General features: G+C 44.4%; 2 protein-coding genes across 3 annotated transcripts in view; one reads left to right on the top strand and one right to left on the bottom strand.

Moving 5' to 3' along the window:
* The window catches only part of MMS19 (MMS19 nucleotide excision repair homolog (S. cerevisiae)), a 34,149-nt gene extending 23,126 nt beyond the window's left edge, over window positions 1-11,023 (bottom strand). Inside the window, exon 1 of one of the 2 annotated variants that reach the window (XM_006880061.1) lies at window positions 10,854-11,023. In XM_006880061.1, coding sequence (XP_006880123.1) covers window positions 10,854-10,965 — 112 coding nt within the window. In that variant the 5' untranslated portion in view covers window positions 10,966-11,023. The remainder of the gene's footprint in view (window positions 1-10,853) is intronic. The other variant, XM_006880062.1, reaches the window with a different exon arrangement.
* A 787-nt stretch (window positions 11,024-11,810) lies between these two features.
* The window catches only part of UBTD1 (ubiquitin domain containing 1), a 73,712-nt gene continuing 64,563 nt past the window's right edge, over window positions 11,811-20,959 (top strand). Inside the window, exon 1 of the mRNA XM_006880060.1 lies at window positions 11,811-11,880. Within this exon, the coding sequence (XP_006880122.1) occupies window positions 11,811-11,880 (70 nt within the window). The remainder of the gene's footprint in view (window positions 11,881-20,959) is intronic.

Genomic DNA, 20,959 nt, shown 5'->3' with positions numbered 1-20,959 from the left:
GCTGTATTATATGGATATATTGGCTATTTTTTAAAATACAAGTTTAGTAGTACAACAGTAACTTACATAGATCTAACAAATTTCTGAGGTCTATTTCCAAGGGAGAAAGAAAAAGTAAAAGGTTAATAACTTTCCTAAGAGTTTGGTTAGTACAGAGGATATGTTCTTGCAAAATGAAGGAATTACTTTCAGGAGCCTACTGGAGATTTCCCACCTATCTAATTTCTAAATGCAGGACTTAATTAACTAGTCAGCACTAGCCAACACAGGATTTAGGCTAAAGTGAAAAAGAGGCTTGAGAAACCTCTTAAATCTCTGGTTCCTATTAGCTCTGTGCTCTCCGAGCAGCAGCTGTGAGCTGGGCAGATGCTCACTCTGGTACTAGAGTCGGGAGAACTCCAATCAGGCTGAGGAGAGCTCTAGACAGGATTCACTGCTCGTGACTGGCACCAATTTAGACATCAGGCACTCTTGGCCTTGCTCGTGCCAGGATGTGAAAGGCCCAGCTGATGTCCCATGCTCCTGAGAAAGAGCCAACAGGAAAATGACCAGTCTGTAGGGTGGGGGAAGGGGCCGCAATCAGACTAACAGGACAAACAAACCAAGAAGTAACAGTTGACTTTTACAACCAACTCCTAAATGGCAATTCTTAGGTGAAGGAGACATCCTCCTTTTGAGTTACACAATATGAAAGCACACTCCTTCACTGGAGAGGATTTAAAAAAAACACACAAAAAAACCCAAAAACCCAAACAGAAAACAACCCGACTGTTTTGGAAGCCCTTGGGAAGACCTCGGAAAACTTCTGAAAGGCAGATTCCAAAAATATGTCTCATATCCATCCATGCTATGAACAAAAGATCAAAATCCTGCCTGTTTGTGTGCCATCTTCACAATTTCCAACGTTTGAGCCTGTTGTTACAGTCACTGTGTCAATCCATCTCGTTGACAGTCTTCCTCTCTTACTCTGACCCTCCACTTCTCCAAGCTGGATGTCTTTTTCCAAGGACTGGGCCCTCCTACCAACATGCCCAAAACATGTGACACAACATTTCACCATCCTTGTCTCCATGGAGTGCCTTGGCTGTACTTTCTACAAGACAGATTTCTTTGTATTTGGAAAGTCTGTGGACTATCCATTAACTCCTTGCCAAAATTAAAACTCACTTGCCATCAAGTGAATCCTGACTCATAGGATCTCCACTGGGCTTCCATATATAGAAATATTAACAGAGGAGACCACTCATCATTCTCCCATCATTCTCTGAATCCCCAGAGTGGCTGAGCCTTTTGGTTAGTGACATGTGATCTGCTCTGCACTGTGCTGCCATTTAGAGGTTAGGTGAGATGGAAACCCAGAAATCTTGAAAGTAATTTCTTGATACTTTGGCAACAACTCCTCTATGCTAACTTAACTCTTAGGAACATTATTAACCTTTTTGTTTCTCCCTTGAAAGCAGATCTCAGATGCTTCTGTTAGATTTATGTGAGTTGCTATTGTACTGCTCCTTTATTTTAGTGGCTCTAGAAGAAGTTAGGGAGAGCTCTGGTGGCTTACTGGTAAGATGTTGTGTTGCTCATTCAAAGGCTCATGGTTCAAATACACCAGCTCTCAATGGGAAAAAGATAGGCAACCTCATTCTGTGTGATTTGAAGTCTCTGAAAACCCACTGGAAGATCAGTTATGAGTCAGTTCCAATTTGATGGCACATAACAACAACAAAACCAGAAGGAGTTAGCAATTGTATATAAGAAGCCAGAAGGCACAGATTAACACGAATAACAAAGGACATCACTGAATTTTTGCTCATCCTTTCTCAGCAACATCGTCAAAACTCTCTGTGGATGTTGGGTTAGACATCAAGCTTCTAAAAGCTAATACCTTAAAACTGCAGCTCCATGCTGTTGTTTCTAAGTACTCATTAAAAACAAACAAAAAAGATAAACTTACATATTCAGTGAGCTGGACAGATTTTAAGTATGTAATATTATAGCTAATGTTAGATGGATCTTGGCTGAAAGCACAGCATATCAGAGGAATGTCTATTTGTGTTTCATTGATTATGCAAAGGCATTTGATTGTGTGGATCACAACAAACTGTGGCTGACTCAGAAGAACGGGAATCCCAGAACACTTGATTGTGCTCAGGTAAAACCTATACTTGGACTGGGAGGGAGCTGTCATAACAGAGTAAGGAAACACAGCTTGGTTCCAAATTGGGAAGGGTGTATACCAGGGATGTGTCCTATCTCCATACCTTTCCAATCTATATGCAGAACAGATTATCTGAGAGGCTGGGCTCTATGAGGAGAAGTGTGGCATCAGGATTGGAGGAAGAGTCATCAACAATCTGCGTTATGCAAATGACACAATCCTGCTTGCTGAAACTGAGAAGGACCTGAAGTGCTTGCTGCAGAAGGTCAAGGACTACAGCCTTCAATATGGATTGAAGCGTAACATCAAGAAAATACTGAGCCAACCAGCAGCACCATGATAGATGGTGAAGAGACTGAGATTATTAACAGCTTTAGTTTGCCTGACTCCACAATCAACACTCTTGGTACCAGCAGTCAGGAAGTTAAAAGACGAATTGCATTGGGAGTCTGCTGTCTGAGACCTCTCCAAAATACGGAAGAACAATGATGTTCAATACTGAAGGATTCTATTGGTAAAATATTGAGTCTTGCAGGAAGTATCAAAAGACAATGGAAGAAGACACTGTATCAAAGAGACTTTGTTGACAATGAAATATTTCAAGTAGTAGCAGAGGTAACAAAAGTATCAATGGTAACAAAGGAAGAAGTTCAAGCTGCACTGAAAGCATTGGCTCCCAGAATTCAAACAGATGTAGCTCTGGACATATTCATTTGTCTAGACTAATAAATTCAGAAGACAGCCACCTTTCCAAGTAACTGGAAGCCATCCTTATTCCCAGTGTGACTGAAGAGAGTATGGAAATTACTGAACAGTAATTGTTCTTCAACATCAAAAATGGTAAAACTTTGTCTCATCTGTTTTGGGAGTGTTGTCAAGAGGGGCCTGTCCTTGGAAAAGCACATCTCTCTAGGAAAGGTGATGGATTAGAGAAGGACTCTAATTAAGATGGACTGACACAGATACTGTAACAATAGGTGTGTGCTCTCAGAGGTCAGGAGGACCGTGCAGGATAGGGCAAGGTTCAGACCTGTTGTTCACAGGGTTGTAGTTGACTTGATGACACCTAACAACCACCACCACCAGACTTGTGGATTATAGTAAGCTGACATCAACTCCAAGGCACACAGCAACAACTAAACAGCTTTCTACTTTTTGGTATCATAAAAATGTACTTCAATTCAACTAATCATTTTTAACTGTATATAAGGATAATATTTGATATATCTATAATATTTTAAAAATACTTTCAGGATTATATTTATACTTGAGTTGTTCTATTTTTTTAGTATGCAAGTGTATTATGGTCATAAAAATTGTTCCAAAACGTTAAAAAAAAAAAGAGTGCATACTGTATAAGATTCAAGAAGACAACACTGATCTATGATGAAACAAGTCAGAATAATGGTGACTTTAGATGGAATATTGACAGAGAAGAGGCATATGGGCACATATATAAAGTTCAAATACAATATAAATGTTCTATATGTTCTGGGAAAGTACATTTGGGTATGTTTATAGGCAAACCCCCACTCCAGTTTTCACTGCATTTTATATTTCAATTATATTCAATAATTAAATAATTATATTCAATAATTTAAAAAAAATGTACTTCAGTTAAACAGTGGTAAGGGTTTACAACTTGCAAATACGCTAAGAACCACCAAATTGCATACACTTAAAATGGTTAAGTGTGACCAATTTTTATGTCATGCCAATTTTACCTTACAGAAAAAGCCTTGCATCCCAGAGGTACATGGTTCAACTCTACCAGATGTTCTGCTGGAGAAGGAGGGGCAATCTCCTCCTGTACCAGTCAGATCTGATTTGACAGTATGCAAACACAAAATAATAAAAGAATCAGGAAAAAAGAAAAAGGAAAAGCTTTGCAATCCATCCACACTCTCCTCAGAATAACCATTTTAAAAAAAATGCACCTTACTTCTCTGTTCACATCTATTTACGTCCTTCAGATAAAACCTGACTCCTTGGCTTGGAGTTCTTTACAGTTAATCTCCAAATTCCCTCGAGACTCATCTATCAAGACTTCTATCATTCAGTCTCAGGAAATCCCAGCATGCAAGCTCCCTTAGGCCTGTAAACATATTCCCAGTCCCTTTTTTGTATGAGGAACTTCATCCTATCCTGAGACCCACCTCACATGTAAACTCTTTTTTCCCCTTGTTGTGTGCAGATCCAGATCCGGATCAGACTGGCAAAGATGGAGATTACCCCTCTTCCTCCTTCTCCAATGGAGTTCAGAGCATCTGATGAATTCCAACCACGTGTTTTCAGGACATGTAAACTCTTGTAAGGCCTTTCTTCATTCCCCAAAACAGAAGTAGCTACTCCTTTTGCAATTTTTTCCCTGAAAACTTCTCATTTGTATTAGTTTTCATTCATTTATTTAGTTACTCAACATTTCCTGAGGACCTACTATAAATAAGGTAAAAACACAAGCAGGAAGTTTTCAAGGAACCAGAATCAGGAAGAAACATTTAAGAAAATTAATGACAACTTTCAGTGTCAATACAGTGATAGAAACAGAGCGGTAGAACATAAGGAATAAAACTTCTGTCACTAGCTTTAAGTTCTCACAATAAATTAAATTTTCTTAAATTAAAAAGAATGGAATTTCTGGAAATATTATTTATGCATTTTGAGTCCTAGGATAAAAGAAGCTAATAGGGTTAATTTTCCTAAGTGTAGTTCCATTGGTCGTCAAAACTTAGTATAAAACTCAGCTCAGCCAGTATTTAGGAAATATATTTTGGTTCCTTTCCTTACAAAGGCAGAATGCTCCAGATTTGCTCTCTAGAAGTCCACCTAGTGGTGCCTCCTGACTACCCACAATTTCCTCAGCAGGGCATCTATCTGTGTGGGGTACTGAGAAGGAGTCAAAGGCGTGTTTATATGAGCACTGGCTTAGAATGCACAATCACACTACTGTCTGATGGAGTTGGAGCCTCTTGAGAACCTGGAATAGCAGCCAAGGGGGCAGGGTTGTGAAGTGCTGGAGAGAGAGAAAAATCTCAACTAGGACTTGGTTCCAGTCAAGCTCTCAAGACGCCCTTTCTGTTGAGGTAGCCACAGATGGTTCCCAGAACTATGTGTTACTGTTCGACAACCATCTTTTCATTTTGGGATGGTGGCCTCCTGAGGGAATCACAAATGTGGGACTATGCAAAATAATAAAGACAAAATGAAGCAAAATTTGAGTATCTCGGAGGAGAAAAATTTTATTAATCACCTGTTAAATTCAACATGTCTAAAATTCACACTACTCAGAAATCAATTATTTCCCCAATTCTTGGAGAGAGCAATCCTCCTCATCCTGTGGCTCTAGGTTTTAGGATCATTCTAGTGTTCTTCCTTTCCGCCATATCCCCTATGTCTTCAAGAAACTTTGGTGGCAGGGATGTGAGGACAGGCTGTGGAAATGTACAGAGATGGCTAAGCAACAAGTCTGCTAGTCAGGACAAAAGGAAATGAGTGGGAGAGAAACAGCACTCCAAAGACTGATGACTGACTGAGATAACCAGGAACGGCTTCGGGGGAGGTACTCAACCTGGGCCTTGAAGCCGGGGTCTATCTTTAATTCAATATATCCAGTGCAGAGAACCGAGAAGGGAAATATTCAGGAAGTAATGAGTAAAGGTGGCTGGCTAGAACTAAAGACTCAAGAAAGGAGTAAAGGCTGGGACTAGGCAGTGGTTGTCTTTGAATATGTGGCTAAGAGGCTTTAAATTCTCAGGTCAGCAGGCCATTTCCTTTCTATCACTTGCACCTTTTTTACATCTTACATCTATTTTCAAGAGAGCACAAATGCAAAGCAAAATCGTGTGGTAGCTGTCTATGTGCTAGAGGGTGTTTCTTCTGCATTTACTGTTTGGAAAGAGGCTGGTACTATAGGTAAAAGAAAATGTTGTTGTTGTTAAGGCGTAGGCGACTCATAGCAACCCTATGAACGAAAGTCCTCGACACTTGTGTGACTTTCATCCTTTCCCCAGGTTCATAGGGTTTCCAAGGGCAAGCTATTTATGGAAGTGGATGCCACTCCTGTTTCCAAGCTTGTTTCAACCGGGGAGTGCCACCAACACTGTCCACCAGGGGTAACCATTATCGCATTTGACACATCAGTGTCACAGTGTTCAGCTTCACAGCAACCACAAGTTACTTTTGTAGGGCAAGTGGACATACCAGGGCTATTCGACCTAGAATATTTCACCAAAAACAATTAAAGACAGGCTTTATGGTCGCAGACCCAGGGCCCTAAAGGATTTTAAGTTACTGTCTGGAGCAAGCTTTGCGGGCTCTACCCTTATTCCCCTTAGTTTAAGCCTCTGGGTTGCCCACCCACATTTGAAGGACAAAAAGCTCAGTAACTCACAGCAAAAAGGACCCCAGAAACTTCCCTTGCCTTGACTGCCATCAAGTTGAGCTGCCATAGAGATGCCATTAGCAAAAGAAAGCATTAACGAAGTTTAATTGGGCTAAAGAATTAAGAAGCACATCTCATGGCGAGCTCTGGTGGCCTAGTGGCAAGGAGGTGTACTGCAATCTCAGAGGTACACGGTTCAAATCCAGCAGAGGGAGGAACAATCTCCTCCTGTACCAGTCAGATCTGATTTGACAGTGTACACACGCACACACACACACACACACACACACACACACACACACACTAATGAAATAAAATAAAATTTAAAAAAAAAGAAGCAGCACATCTCACAGCTCCCTTGCTCAAAGATCCACAAGGACTACTATTACCTACACTAGGCCATTCACATCCTTCTGTCTGGAATCCAAGGTTATGTATGCATAACTCAAACCAACAAAACTTTCCAACTTTATCTGTTACGACCCCTCTGTACTAACCTCTTCTTCAAAAGGATTAACTATGACAGGGCTAGTAACTAGAGTCTTGGCTGAGGTAAGTTTTAATTAGACAATAACCCACTGTAGTTGAGCTGGTTTTGACTCACAGAGACCCTCCAATAGGTTTCTAAGCCTGCAGATATTAACAGGACACTGCCCAACCTACTCCAGAAGAGATGCCGGTGGATTTGAATGACCAGAGATGCCAGGCCTTTTGGCTGCAACACATGCTCAAGACTTGGAGAAAGTGCAGCCAGAGTGTTCCCTGGAAGCAAAGATGATGCAGCTTTCTCTCTTATACTTTGGACAATGTGCAGGTGAGGAGGTTTCTTTGGAAAGGGACATCATGCTTGGAAAGATGGAGGGTCAGGGAAGGAGAGGAAGACCCTCAATGAGATGGATTGACACAGTGGCGGCGGCAATGGGCTTGAGTATGTCAGAGACACTAAGGATGGCACAGGATAGGGCACGGTTCAGATGTGTTGTTCACCGGGCTGCTATGAGTCGTATTTGACTAGATGGCACCTAACAACAGCAAGGCAGAAGGGCTCTACTATACCACCAGCGCTCCTTAAACTGCTGTTGTTGTTGTTATGTGCCGTTGAGTCGTTCGCGACTCATAGCGACCCTATGTACAACAGCCCTAAACCCTGCTCTATCCTGTGCCAATCTCACTGCCTCCGACACACCCATCCCGATTACCCCAGTCACTGAATCAATCTACCTCATAGAGGGTCTTCCCCTCCTGCACTGTCCCTCTACTCTACCCAACATGATGTCCCTCTCCAAAGACCTGTCTCTCCTTGCAACATGTCCAAAGTATGTCAGACGAAGCCCCAGAATCCTTGCCTCCAAGGATTAGCCTGGTTTAACCCTCTCTAGGATGAATCTGTTTTCTTGGCAGTCCATGGTACATTCAATACTCTTCTCCAGCACCACAGCTCAAAGGCGTCAATTCTCCTTCTGTCCTCCCTAGTCATTGTCCAGCTCTCTGATGCATAACAAGTGATTGCAAAGACCATGGCCTGTATCAGGCGCACCTTCGTCTCCAAAGAGACACCGTTGCTCCTGAGTACTTTAGAGAGGTCCCTAACAGCAGACTTTCCCATCGCAATACGTTTTTTGATTTCCTGGCTGCTGGTGCCAAGAGTGTTGACTGTGGAGCCGGGCAAACTGAAGCTGTGAACAATCTCAATCTCTTTGCCATCCATGGGGATTCTGGTATCCGGATGGAGGCGTGGGTTCGAATCCCACTTCTGACACTACTACTCCTTAAACTAGACAATAAATATTTCAGGTCTTCCCCCAACCCAGGCTTAAAAAAGAAAAACTTTACAAACACATTAATAAGAACCTGCACAGTTCTCATCAAGATGTCATCATTTAAAAAAAAAAAAAGTTAAAAAGTCATCTTTGAGTTTTGAGTCTGACAAAAGGCAAATTACTGTTTTTGTAACACATAAATGTGAGTGTTTAAAATTATACTGATAAAAAAATATTCTATATTTTTATAGGGCAGGTTTGGTTAGCACAAGTATATGTTTAGTCAAAAGGAGTAAATACTGAAAATTTGTACACACCACTGGATAGAAGTTTTACACCTAAACAGAAAAACCTGTAAAGGTAGGCTGAACTGTTTAAGGGGACATGCCCTAATATCTAAAATTTAATTGATGTATAATTTTGTGATGAAGCAAGTATATTAAAATGTAGGCTCCAGGTGAGTGTGTGTGTGTGCATCCTTTCCTTACAGAAGTTTTTACTTTGCTATATACTTTCAGAGGAAAACCCTCAATGAGGTGGACTGATTCAGTGCCTGGGGTAATGGGGATAGGTGTGTCAGAGACAGTAAGATTGGCACAGGACAGAACAGGGTATAGGACTGCTGTACACAGGGTTGAGTCACAGGTGATTCAACAGCACGTAACAAAAAAAAATATTAATAAAACGTTCATTACAAAATTTTTATAACCATAATTAAACACTGGGGGAAATGGCATTGAAAAGGCACAGTAGATGTTAACATCACAAGCACTGGCTAAAGCTTAGTGGCACAGCAGCTCTGGGCTTCCATTTGCTCCTTGATGCTTTCATTACACTTGTGAGAGCCCTTTTCATGTCTATTCTACTTACCTATTTACATGGTGTCTCTCTCACCACAGTTTAGTTCCTGAAGGTCACAAATCTAATTTATACTCCTATTGCTTTGCATTCCTGGAAGCAGGAGCAGCATCCACTTCCAAAATGGCTTGCTTCTGGAAACTCTATGTATGACCTGTGCTCAGGCCTTCTGTTCATAGGATTGCTATGAGTCATCTACAACTCGAGGGCACCTAACAAGACCACAACATTGCTTTGCATCATATTTGGGTAATGTGCTCAAAATGGTGGAATGTTGGAATGAAAGTGTGAAGTTCCAAGGAAATTTCTTATGTCTGGCATACATCTTTCATATTCTAAAAATTATTATGCCTCAGTTTCTGAGGGAAACATAATGTCCATTAATCCTTCCCAAAGCATACACGATTTCCAAATACAAATACTTCAATATACACTCATCTGTATCCACTCTGCATTGTTACTTAAACTCTAAATCTGAAGCCCTCCTCTTCTTCTCCTTAAGTGTGGCAGAGTCTGCGACTCATAGAGACCCTATGTACAATAGCTCTGAAGCCTGCCCTGTCCTGAGCCAGTCTCACTGACTCGACACACCTACCCTCATTTCCCTAGAGACGGTTATCAATCCATCTCATCTGGAGTCTTCCTGCCCTGCTCTGTCGCTTCACCGTTCTGAGTATGATGTCCTTCTCCAAGGATCAGTCCCTCCTGGCAACATGCTCAAAATATGTAAGACAGAGTTTCAAAACCTAGCGTCCAAGGAGAAACTTGGTTTCACATTCTCCAAGACTGACCTATTTGTTTTCTTGGCGGTCCATGATATGTTCAAGACTTTTCTCCAGCACCACAACTCAAAGGCATCAAGTCTTCTATCATCTTTAGTCATTATCTAGCTCTCTGATGCATAGCAAGTAATTGCGAAGACGATGGACAGATAAGGTGCACCTTAGTCTCTAGACTGACATCACTGCTTCTCAGTACTCTGGAAAGGTCCCTGACAGCAGATTTACCTAATACAATGCGTCTTTTGATTTTCTGATAGGCACATTTTCTAAAAGGGTAAAGCCAGAATTTCAAGGAAGCCTACAATTTGTTTTATTCCAATCTTAGATAAGCTGTCTCAACTAGGATATCCCCAAAACAGGTCAAAAGTAGGAATTGGGACATCCATGGAAAACACAAAAACCGCGAGAAAAAAAAGTCGTGAGCCAAATTAACCAAAAACTTTATCGAGAAACCAGACGGAGCATCTCAAACTGGCCCCAGGCAGATCTCTCTCCTCCCCTCTCCCATGACAGCCAGTCAGAGATGCACATCGCCCCGCGGCTCCCAAGATCCCCTGCGACCCGGTCGATGCGAGCAGAAGCATCGTTCACGTCAACCTCGCAGGGAAAACCCAAGTCCCAGCTCGTCCGCCTGCCTAACCTGCGTCCTGCACAACTCCCGTCTGCAGTCTGGGCATCAGTTTCTTCATCTGTGAAATGGTAATCATTACCCTAATTCCCACCTGCCGGCGAGATGAGTGTAAAGAAGATGCAAGAGACTCTCATCTCAATTACAGCTCTTAAGGACGCAGTGTGCACTCAACCAGCCTCACAGTCACCTCTCTCTTCCTCAGCCCCTTCCCAGCCGGCGCCTGTGTTGAGGCCGCTCCCTCGTGCAGGCCCCCAATACGGAAGCCGCGCGGCGCAGTCCGCCATACCTGCAGCCACCTGGTCAGCGGGACTCTCCTGCTGACCCATTACGAAGTCGTGCACGAGGCCCCACAGAGCGCCCGTAGGCGCCACCGCCTCCAGAGCGGCGGCAGCGGCCATGACGCCAAATAGAGGCCGTGGGAGGGGAAAGAGGTGGTGGCGTGAAGCAGGTCTTTCTGCGCATGTGCACCACTAGCCAATCACCGGGCCATGGTGGAGGGGGCGGGGCGCTCCCGAGGTCACGTGTCTGGCGGCTCCCGGCCAAGCAGTTCCAAGGAGGGATGGGACGGCTCCTCCCTCAGGGGCGGGGCCTGGGGTGGGGCCGTGGCACAGCGAGGGAGGGCGGCTGGGGGCACGCTGGCAGGGGCCATTGAGGGCGAATAATTCCCGACTGGGCTTCCCGGGAGACGGGGCGGGCACCTGGTTGGGTGGGGCAGAGGGGGCGGGTACGCACCCTGAGAGAGGCCAATGAAAAAACTGAGCCCGGCTCGAGGGGGCGGTGCCGTCGGTCACATGCGCACCTGGGGCGGGTGGTGGCAGAGCTAGCCCGGCGAGCCCGAGGAAGAGAGAGGGGCCGGGCTGGGGCGGGGTTAGGCAGGTGAGTGACAGGCTCCGGGGGACGGCCCCAACTGGGAGCCCCGAGCCAGCCCCGAGTAGCTGCGGTGGTGTCCGCCCCCTCTCTCCGCCCCTCCAGCGGAGCTGGTCTCCGGCCGGGCACCGTCGCGGGCCCCCCTGGCCTGGCCACCTGGGACTGTGCTGGGGTGTCGGCCACCTCCCTGTCTCCCGCAAAGTTTTGTGGCGAAGCCGGCGCCGGGGCAGAGCGCGCCCCCAGGGGGAAGACGAGGGAGCGCCCGATGTCGGGCGGCGAGAGCCGTTGACCCGGGACGCCACGGTCCGGGGCTGGAGCGCGGAGCAGCCGCCCACCCTGCCGCCTCCGGTGCATGGGGCCTGCCTGAGGAGCCAGCATGGGCAACTGCGTGGGGAGACAGCGCCGGCAGAGGCCAGCCGCCCCGGGACACCCCCGCAAGCGAGCAGGTAACGACGGGTGCGGGCGCCTTGCCAGTGTTCCCCCTCCTGGCCGGGCGTCTCGAGCGACCACCCAGAGGCGTCCTTGCGCCTGAGCTTTCCCCGATGGCTGCTCGGGAGCAGTCCGCAGCCCTAGGTGGCGGGAGGAACTGAGTTGGGGCAACTGTTAGAGCTGACACGGCTCAGAGAGCAAGTCGCTCCAACTGGGAAGCGCTCGATGGGGGTGGGGGCAGGAAATGTTTGCAGACCGCCGCGGGGCCGGCGCGGGAGGCGGGCGCGGGGCGAGGGCGCCGCGGGCCTGGCACCCGGGCGGGGGTCGGACGCCAGCCCGTCGGGCCAGGCGTCCGTCCGTCCCCACAACTCGGAGCGAGCCGGGCGAGAGCAGGCAGTCTTTGCAAAGACTGTGTCATTATCGACTGCAGATCGTGCCTGCCTGAAGTCGACTTGCAAAAAAGCAGCGCAGTACTCTGGGAAAGAAAGCTTTATTTTCCCCGCAGGGCTTTTTTAAAGCTTTCAGCCGTTCTGGGAGTCTGGAAAATGTGGGGTAGGGGGTGAGAATCTCCTTGGGGCTAACCGGGACCCTTTCTACCCTTGGGAAGGGGATCGCTCGTTGGCGACTAGGACTCGGGGCTAGGCAGCGCCTCTCACTTTTCTTGGTGCACCCCTCCTAGCCTAGATTTTCGCCCTGTGCGAGGTCTGACGGCTTTTCTCCCCAGCCTCCCACCTTGGGGCTTGTATCCACTTCCTTCTCACAGGGTGTTGCAAGGTCCTTCTGAAACTGGAAAAAAAAAAAAAAATCATAGACTTTTAGGGCTGAATGGAGACCTCAGAAACTTGCCTAGATTCCAGATAGACCCAATCACCTCCTCGCTAAAATCAAAAGCCTAAATCCGGAGAGGTTGAGCAACTTGTCTGGGGCCACACAGCCAGCCACACAGCCACACCGCGTGTTAGTAGAACAACTCTGGCTAGAACCCACTTGCCTCTTCATTTGGTTGCTACACAACATTTATATAAGAGGAACCACAGGCAGAGTTGTTAATGAAGTGGAAACTCTAGTTGGAGTTTCCTGTCTCCTTTGACACCAATGGTGAGTTGCTCGGTTGTGAAAACGGAGGAGAAAGATGGGGGGAAACTTTGAGGAAGTAAGGAAGGATGTCTGAATGCTGGACAGGATGACTTGGGGAGGAAGAGACTTTTTTTTTTTTTTTAAGGAAGAATGGAGTAAAATTTAAAATTAAAATCCCTTTATCTGAAGGCAACCTTCAATTTTTCTAACTTAGGAAAGTTGATTTTGAAACCCAAAGGCTTGCTTGCTTCCTTCCGTCCTTCCCTCGCTTATTCAACGAATATTTATTATTTATGTGCTTGTATTGATTTTGCAGCATTTTTCACTGTTGACAACACTCTTCTCTTCTCCTTGAAACCTCTCCTCCATTCTTGTTAGACTTTCCTAGTTTTGCTCCCTGATCACTCTGCCTCCAGGTATTTACTAGGTGTGAACACACCCTTGGCTCCCTATGATAGTCTGGGGTTTTTTTCTCATTACTCTTCCTTTGCTAAAGGAATTGTATTCAGTCCCACAATGGTCTACTAAGAATACCTTGAGCTTTTGTAGCTATTACCTCTTTCTTGAGTCCCAGGCTCATCTCTCAGACACTCTAGTTGAGATATCTCAACCAGCTTTTCTTCCTTGCTGTTTTATTCTTTTTTTTTTTTCTGTTTTATTCTTACAGCTGCCTAACTTTATACCTTGAAGAACTCTCCCTGCGGACTTTCCTTGCTTCTCAGCCAGCCAGTCAGTGAGGCCTGCTAGTTCATTCTTCAGCAGAATTTACAAACCTGTTCCTCCCCACTCTACTACAAGCCTTTTCTACTCAAATCCACCTCCAGTTTCAAGTTGGCTCACCTCCAAAGACAAGTTCATTTTCATTCATTCAATATAGAGTCTAATTTAACCTGTTCCAGAACCTATGATTCTACATTCAAAAAGCTTTCTGTTATTTCGCACTGTTTACAAGATCTGTCAGGACTATTCAAGTCTGTCCCAGCCCTCTCTTTCCTCACCCACCCTCTTCTCTTCTTCCCTAACATCTAAGCCACCAGTTTATGCCTGTTTTCCTTTCTGTTTATCAAACAGAAAAATTAATCCTAGATTCCATCATTTTTGGAGCACCTTTCCTGACAATCTCCCTCAGTAGATATGATTGCTTCTTCTGCGAACACCTGCAGACACATTATCTATGTCACTTACTCAACAATTAGCTACTCTGTGTTATTAGACATGTCTTTGATGTTTACATTCTTTTTTTTTCCTTTTTTTTCCTTTTTTTATTTTTATATCAGCAACTATAAGGCAAGCCTTAAAGACCTGGGTTCTGTCTTGTTCTCACCCTTGTGTATCTCTTTCTCACTTACATACACTCAGCACTTTGCACAGAGACTGGTACAAAGAAAGCAGTCAATATTTGTTGATTTCAGAAAGCAAAGCAGACTTCAGCTCATACCATCTGCCTTTTCCATGCAAACATTTATCTACTTTTTAAAAAAAATTTACTAGTGTCTAATTCTTTCTGTTCTATATGTCCTACAATGAATACCTTTATCTGTGAAGTCCAAACCCAAGGAACCCTTTATAGAATAGCAGAAATTAGATGTAAGGGAAGGAATCCTTCTCAGCCTCACAGCATGCATCTGGCATTCCTGTAACATTTACAACTTACTTTTTGACAAGGGCATAGCTTTATGTTGTAAGACCTATTCCAAAATTGCTTGGAACTCCTCTAGCTTCCCCTTAGAGTCTGACTTTTTCTTATCACTGGAATGGTGGGAAGAAACCCTCAACAGGAAGCTAGAACCTGAATTTTATTTCAGCAATAGCAGGACATTGAACTATTAATAATCAAACCTCTTGGATCATGTTTCCAATATCTCAGAAAGGATACCCATGAGCATGAGATCAGTCTTTATCATCTTCGCAGAAGCAACTATTCAAAACTTGAAAGTTATTGAGTTGAAATACTAAGCTATGTAATGCCATCCTGTGGCCCTAGTTCTGTCTTCTTAGTCACTTGGTGGGTGAAGCAGAGACACAATGTCTATTGGTCAAATAATCTCATGTTAAGTGGAAGAATTCGATAGTCCTTTCATTTACTCAAGCTTTACCATTTTCAGTCTTAATATACTTTCAGTAAATCTCTTCCCTCTTCCCATAAGTGCCAGCAGTCCTTGCAAGCTTCAGAGAATACTTGGATATTTACTTCCTTGGTGGGATTATCTGTGTGATCCTATACATATACCCTGGGTAGAACAAAATCTCTACCCTTGAAATGAGTGAAGCGGCCCCTCCCCCAGACATCTAGAGAAATAGAGGTGGTAGAACAGGCAAGTCTCTTACGGGGCTCCACCCTTTGAGAATGTGGCAGAGCTGAAACCCAAATATCTGACTCTGTGATGTGCCAGGCATATCCACTTACGTTCTGGAATCCCAGGCTAGGGTGGACAGTCCCTGAGCCCTACTTTGGGCTGGTTGGGCTTGGTTGCAAGAGAGGCCGTTTCTTGTCAGGCTACCATGGCTATTCTTGAGGGAGTAATTGGGCAACTTTGCCATTTGCTCAGTAAATATTTACTAAGCACCAGGTCCCATGCTGGCTGTGAGCAGACATAGTTCTTCACCACATGGAGTATACTTTATAAGCAGAGGGGGCAAGTGATAAACATACAGTCAGACAAATTGCATATGATTATACATATAAATCCTGTATTATTATACTTAAAACTGTGTATTATATTATTACATGTGCTCTTCCATTTATCATTTCAGCCCATGTTCTCCAACTGTTGCCTACTCAACACATCTAATATCTAAAAGGCCTCTCAGTTTAACATGTCCAAAATAGAATTCCTGAGTCCTCAACCCCTGTTCCTCCCAATCTCAGTTGATGGTTCGTTCATCCTTCTTGTAGTCAGGCATCCAGAATTCTAGAGTCATCCTTAACACTTCTCTTTAACCTATATACCTTCCAGTTCCTAAACAACTTACCTCTGGAAACTCCATGAGCTTTGATAAATGTCGATAGTTGTAGAGGGGCTTCAGGCCTTTTGTTCATAGGGTCGCTGTGAGTCGTGCTCAACTCGAAGGCAATTATCAACAACAACAACCTTAAGTCTAATAGATTTTGTTGACTGTTTTCAAGTATACTCAGAACTTTGTTCCTTTTTTCCATGTCTACCACCTTTCTCCCTGGGCTAAGCTATCAGCTGCGTCTTAACTGATCTGCCTGCTTCCTCCCCTGTCTCCTAATAGACTATGTTCTTCACAGCAGCCAGAAGGACTGTAAACTCTATGTCAGATTTTGTTACTACTTTGCTCAACTCCTCTGTGACTCCTGGTCTTATTCATAACCCTTGTGTTGGCCTGTGAGACACTCTGGAGTGTTAAATACCATGGACTGCTAAGAGAATGAACAGCTTTGTCATGGGGAGAGTTAAGCCAGGCTGCTCCTTGGAGGCTTCATCTGACATACTTTGGACACGGTGCAAAGCGAGACCAGTCCTTGGAGAGGGACGTCATGCTTGGGGGAGTGGAAGGACAGTGTAGGAGAGGAAGACCCTCAATGAGATGGATAAATGGGATAATTGAAGTAGGTGTGTCCGAGGCAATAAGATTGGCATGGGATAGAGTAGGATTTAGCAGTTGTACATAGGGTCGCTATGAGTTGCAGGCAGCTCGATGGCGCATAAAAACAACAACAACCTATCTTATGGTGTCTCTTATTTGTTGTCCCCTGTTGCTCCTCTGATATATGGATGGTTCCTTCTCTCTCCTCATGTCTCCTGAGACACCCCTTCTTAGTCAGCCTCTACTGGGCCATCTCATTTAAAATTAACCCCCTCCCTATACCGCCTGCTCCAGCATTACTGCTCTCCCTTCCCTTGCCCTGTAGCTTATCATCACCTGACATTAGTTGTCTTCCCTTACTCCATGTGATCTGAGATTGTTGTCTGTTTACTAGGTGGTACCTTGAACAATGCTTTGCATGTAGCTTAGTGAATACTTACTTGTTGGATGAAATAAGTGTGTCTACCAGTTGATTGGGGGTCTGTTAAAGCTAGGAATGAGCAGACCTGATTGATTTCTTGACATATATGTTAGAACAGGTGTTGTAATGTTTTATTTCTCTCTCACCTCAGGCCTGGATAAGTTCTCATATGCGTGAGTTATGATGCCTGTGGTTTGGGAGCCTCTTAGGAGTTTCTAGGAGATACTTGGAATGAAGGGGAAAATAGAATGAAGCCACCTGTTGTGGTCCTACCTGGGGGGTAGCCCTTCCATGCAGTTTGTGTATCTTTTAAGTGCTCCTAGCACACATGGCATTTGCAGGCCTTGGCCAACAGAGCAGGGATTGATGGTCTAATAGACACTGAGGCAGGAAATCAGGAGACAGGAAGTCTTATCCTCTCTATACATTGGCTTGCTGGAGAATTTTTAGAATCATACAATTGTGAACTGAAAAGAAACTTGGATTTTTTTTTAACCTCCTTCCCCCACCCCTCACCCCAGCTATTAGAGATTAAAGATCTAGCTGCTCCCTGTTTAGTTCCTAGAAATATGGTGTAACTTATAAAAACCTCCACTGGCACCTTTGAGTGTGGCAAGGTCAGTACTTTGTAGAAGCATCAAGGTCAAGTGTGTTCAGAAAGGGAAGGTTGTGGCCACTTTCTTGAGTGGTGGTCTTGGGCAAGTCATTTATTTCATGCTCAGTTGATCTGTAGAAAAAAAAATGATAGCAGAGGAAGCCATTGCTCAGCAGGAACTGAGTTTCTGTTAAGGATGATAAAGGAATTTGGAAACAATGATGGTTGATGGTTACACAATCTGATGAACATAATGTTGCTAAATTATACGTGTGAAAAATGTTGAAATGGCAGATATTTTGTTGTATACATTTTTTAACACACACAAGATGATAATATTTCAATTTAGGGAGATGTTATGGTGATAAAATGAAGTTGTTATAAAAATTATTTTTATGGTAATAAAAATATTGGTCTCCTCAAACATGAGATTCCCAGCCCAAAATCTTCCCTCTCCTTGGTGGTATATAAGCCTTGATTCTCTGCTCATTTTTTATTGTGATGTGTCTTTTGGATAAGCCACTTGATCTATTTGATCTCAGTTTCCCCATTTGTTCAGTGATGGGACTGCCACCCTGTTCACTTTGGAAAAGTTGTGTGACTCAAGTGAGAGCCTAGATGAAAAGAAACTTTGTGAACTTTATGTTGTGAACTTTGTGAAGTTTCTGTTGCTCAGAGCTGCCTGAGATTTTTTTATACACAAAAACCATACATAGCCAGTGATTTTTCTTTCCAGATCATTGAAGTTTACTCTTTTAAGGCACAAAACTATAAAAGAAATTTCTAGAAGCTATTTTTGGATGTGATTCTTTCTGAAATAAATGATGTACTTCTGAGCAAAACATACTGAACATAAATAACCTCTCTTCTGCAACTCAGGGTCACTTATTTCATACCTGGGATGTACATGGCACCTGCTGGGTGGCAGTGAGGACCACAAAACATTCTTTTAAAAGCATCTTATCTCTGAAAGAAGAATTTGTCAGGGAGTGAGCTGGTGGAGGCAGAAGGAAACGGCCGGGGAGAGCCCATTCTGACAGGGCTACGCCTCAAGGTTCCAAGTGGCAACATTGGTGTGAGGAGGCGATTAAGTCTTGTTGGAGGCCGTGAGTGAAAACAGCAAGCCCTGGCTGATCACTCGCTGGACGTGTGATAGTGTGGGGCTCCTCAGGCATTCTAGACAATAGAGCAGTGGGCCCCAAATGAAATGGTACTTGACCATCCCGTGGTTTGGGGACTTATGGTTCTACCTTATGAGCCTTGCAATGTCTTTTCCCTGATAATCAGTGGTCACTTCATGAGATCCCATCTGCCAGGCTCAAACAGCAGCCCCTCCCATTTCCTGGACAAAGGGAACAATAAACTTGTTAGACTTATACCTGGACAAAGAGCCCATGGGCACTACGGCCTAAAGGGTTCTTCAGATAGTAAAGTGCATCCCTTGGGTGGAGAGATTCTGTAATATCTCCGCTGACCAATCAGAACTCCTGTTTGCATGTCTTCTGCGTTGCCAGTGGCTAGAGTTCATGGATAGCTGGCTTTCATTTAAGTAAAGCATGTCTGTGTCCAGTCTTTCTGGCTCCTAAGGTCAGTGATGTCTTATGTGGAAGTCTCTAGGTTTGAGTCCATCCACAGGCTCCTAGAAGAAAGGCCTTCCAAAAAAACTGATCTCGGAAAACTATGGACGGGAGCCCTGTTCTGCTCCAACATGCATAAGGTCGCCATGAGTTGGAATCAACGTGATGGCAACAATTTTTTTTTAACTCCCTTTTGCATGTGAGATATGGGACTTGGTTCAGCAAAAAGAGGGAAAAGTAGGAATGTATGAATGTGTCAACATGGTGAGCTTGTCCTCTGCTTCAGGTCAAGTGCTTTATTCTGGGATCCACAACGAAAGGAAACTGAGCTTGGTGTGCACCCTCCTTCTGACCTTTCCCAAACCTCAACTCCACTTTTCTCATCAGCCTTGGAAAGATGAACCTTTCTGGAAAAGCATGAGTCCTCTCTTGTACTTTTTCTTCTGGGAAGCTGCCCAAGTATAGAAAGAAAACTGTGCTGTACTCGCTTCTCACAGCCAAGCCTGTGGATGGTCATTGTATTGTTTTTAAGTGCTTGAAGGGATGCAGTTAGCAGTTTACCTGTAAGGTGTTCACTGCACCATGTGCCAAGAGAGTCATGTGTGACTTCTTGGTCAATCCTCGCAAATACCCAGTGGGTGGATGTGCTATGATCACCTTTTCACAGGTGAAGAAATTGAGCCTTCTTAGAATGACAGTGTCTCCTGCCCAAGGCCACATAGCTTGTAAACAGCAGTGTCAGAATTTGAACCCCGGTTAGTCTGATTTCAGAGTCTGAGCTTCTGCCCACTGCCTATTGTTGTTATGTGCCAGCAAGTCAACTAGGACTCTGTGAATAGTAGCCCTGAACCCTGCCCTATCCTGAACTAATCTCACAGTTTCCAATACACCTGTTCCCATTACCCCCAATTACTGTGTCAGTCCATCTCTCTTGGGTCTTCCTTTCTTGTGCTGACCTTCCACACTTTCAAGCATGATGTCCTTGTCCAAGGTTGATTGGTTGCTCCTGGCATCATGCCCAAAGTATGTGAGACAGAGCTCCAAATCCTTGCCTTCAAGGAGAGCCTGGTTTCATCCTCTCATTAGTATGAGAGGAGTACATATATATAAATCTGTGTATGCGTGCATACATGTATGTGTCTGTATACGCATACATAATATGGAGCTCTGGGAGCTTACTGGGTAAGACACTGTACTGCCAACTCAAAAGCTGCTGGTTCAGATCCACGAGCTGCTCTGTGAGAGAGAAAAAAATGGGCCATCTCTTCCTGTGTGATTTACAGCCTCTGAAAACCTGCTGGAGGGTCAGAGCTCTGTGTTGATTCTAACTCCAGGGCATATAATAACAACAATGGGAGGAGATTGACTTTTCTCATATGCACACACAAGATAAGATTTTTATCATGGAGCACCATCAGGCACTGTTCTATGACTGACAGACATAATCTCCTGTGGTTTTCCTATTTTACCCACCAGCACATTTTGCCTCATTTTACAGGTAGGAAAGCAGTTAATCAGGAACATGAATTGATTGCTAGTGGTCCCAGTGCTGAGAAGAGACCTAGCTGGAGCACAGCCTAACTACTTAGACTCAAATTCCAGTGCCCAGAGCTCCATCTATTGTGTTGAAACTGTGAGCTCTGCCAATCTGGTTCCCTCCACCCCCTCCCAGGAAAAGAAGCTGGGAAGGTGGCTGTGATGCTGCAAAACTCCAGAGACTGTACCCACTCCCCCCCTTTCCTATTGCTGTTGCCTCATTTAAGTCCCAGCCCCAAACTACCACCTAGATGGTCAGTAAATAATCCGCTGAATGTTGTTTGAGGGCTGATTGTGAAGGGGCTAGTAAAATCACCATCAAGACAGTGTTCTTATAG

This window comes from Elephantulus edwardii, unplaced genomic scaffold (genome assembly GCF_000299155.1).
Source record: "Elephantulus edwardii isolate Elephantulus edwardi_28Jun2011 unplaced genomic scaffold, EleEdw1.0 scaffold00006, whole genome shotgun sequence".
NCBI classification, from domain to species: Eukaryota; Metazoa; Chordata; class Mammalia; order Macroscelidea; family Macroscelididae; genus Elephantulus; species Elephantulus edwardii.
Note: the sequence above shows the minus strand (reverse complement) of the source record. Positions and strands in the feature narration are given on the sequence as shown.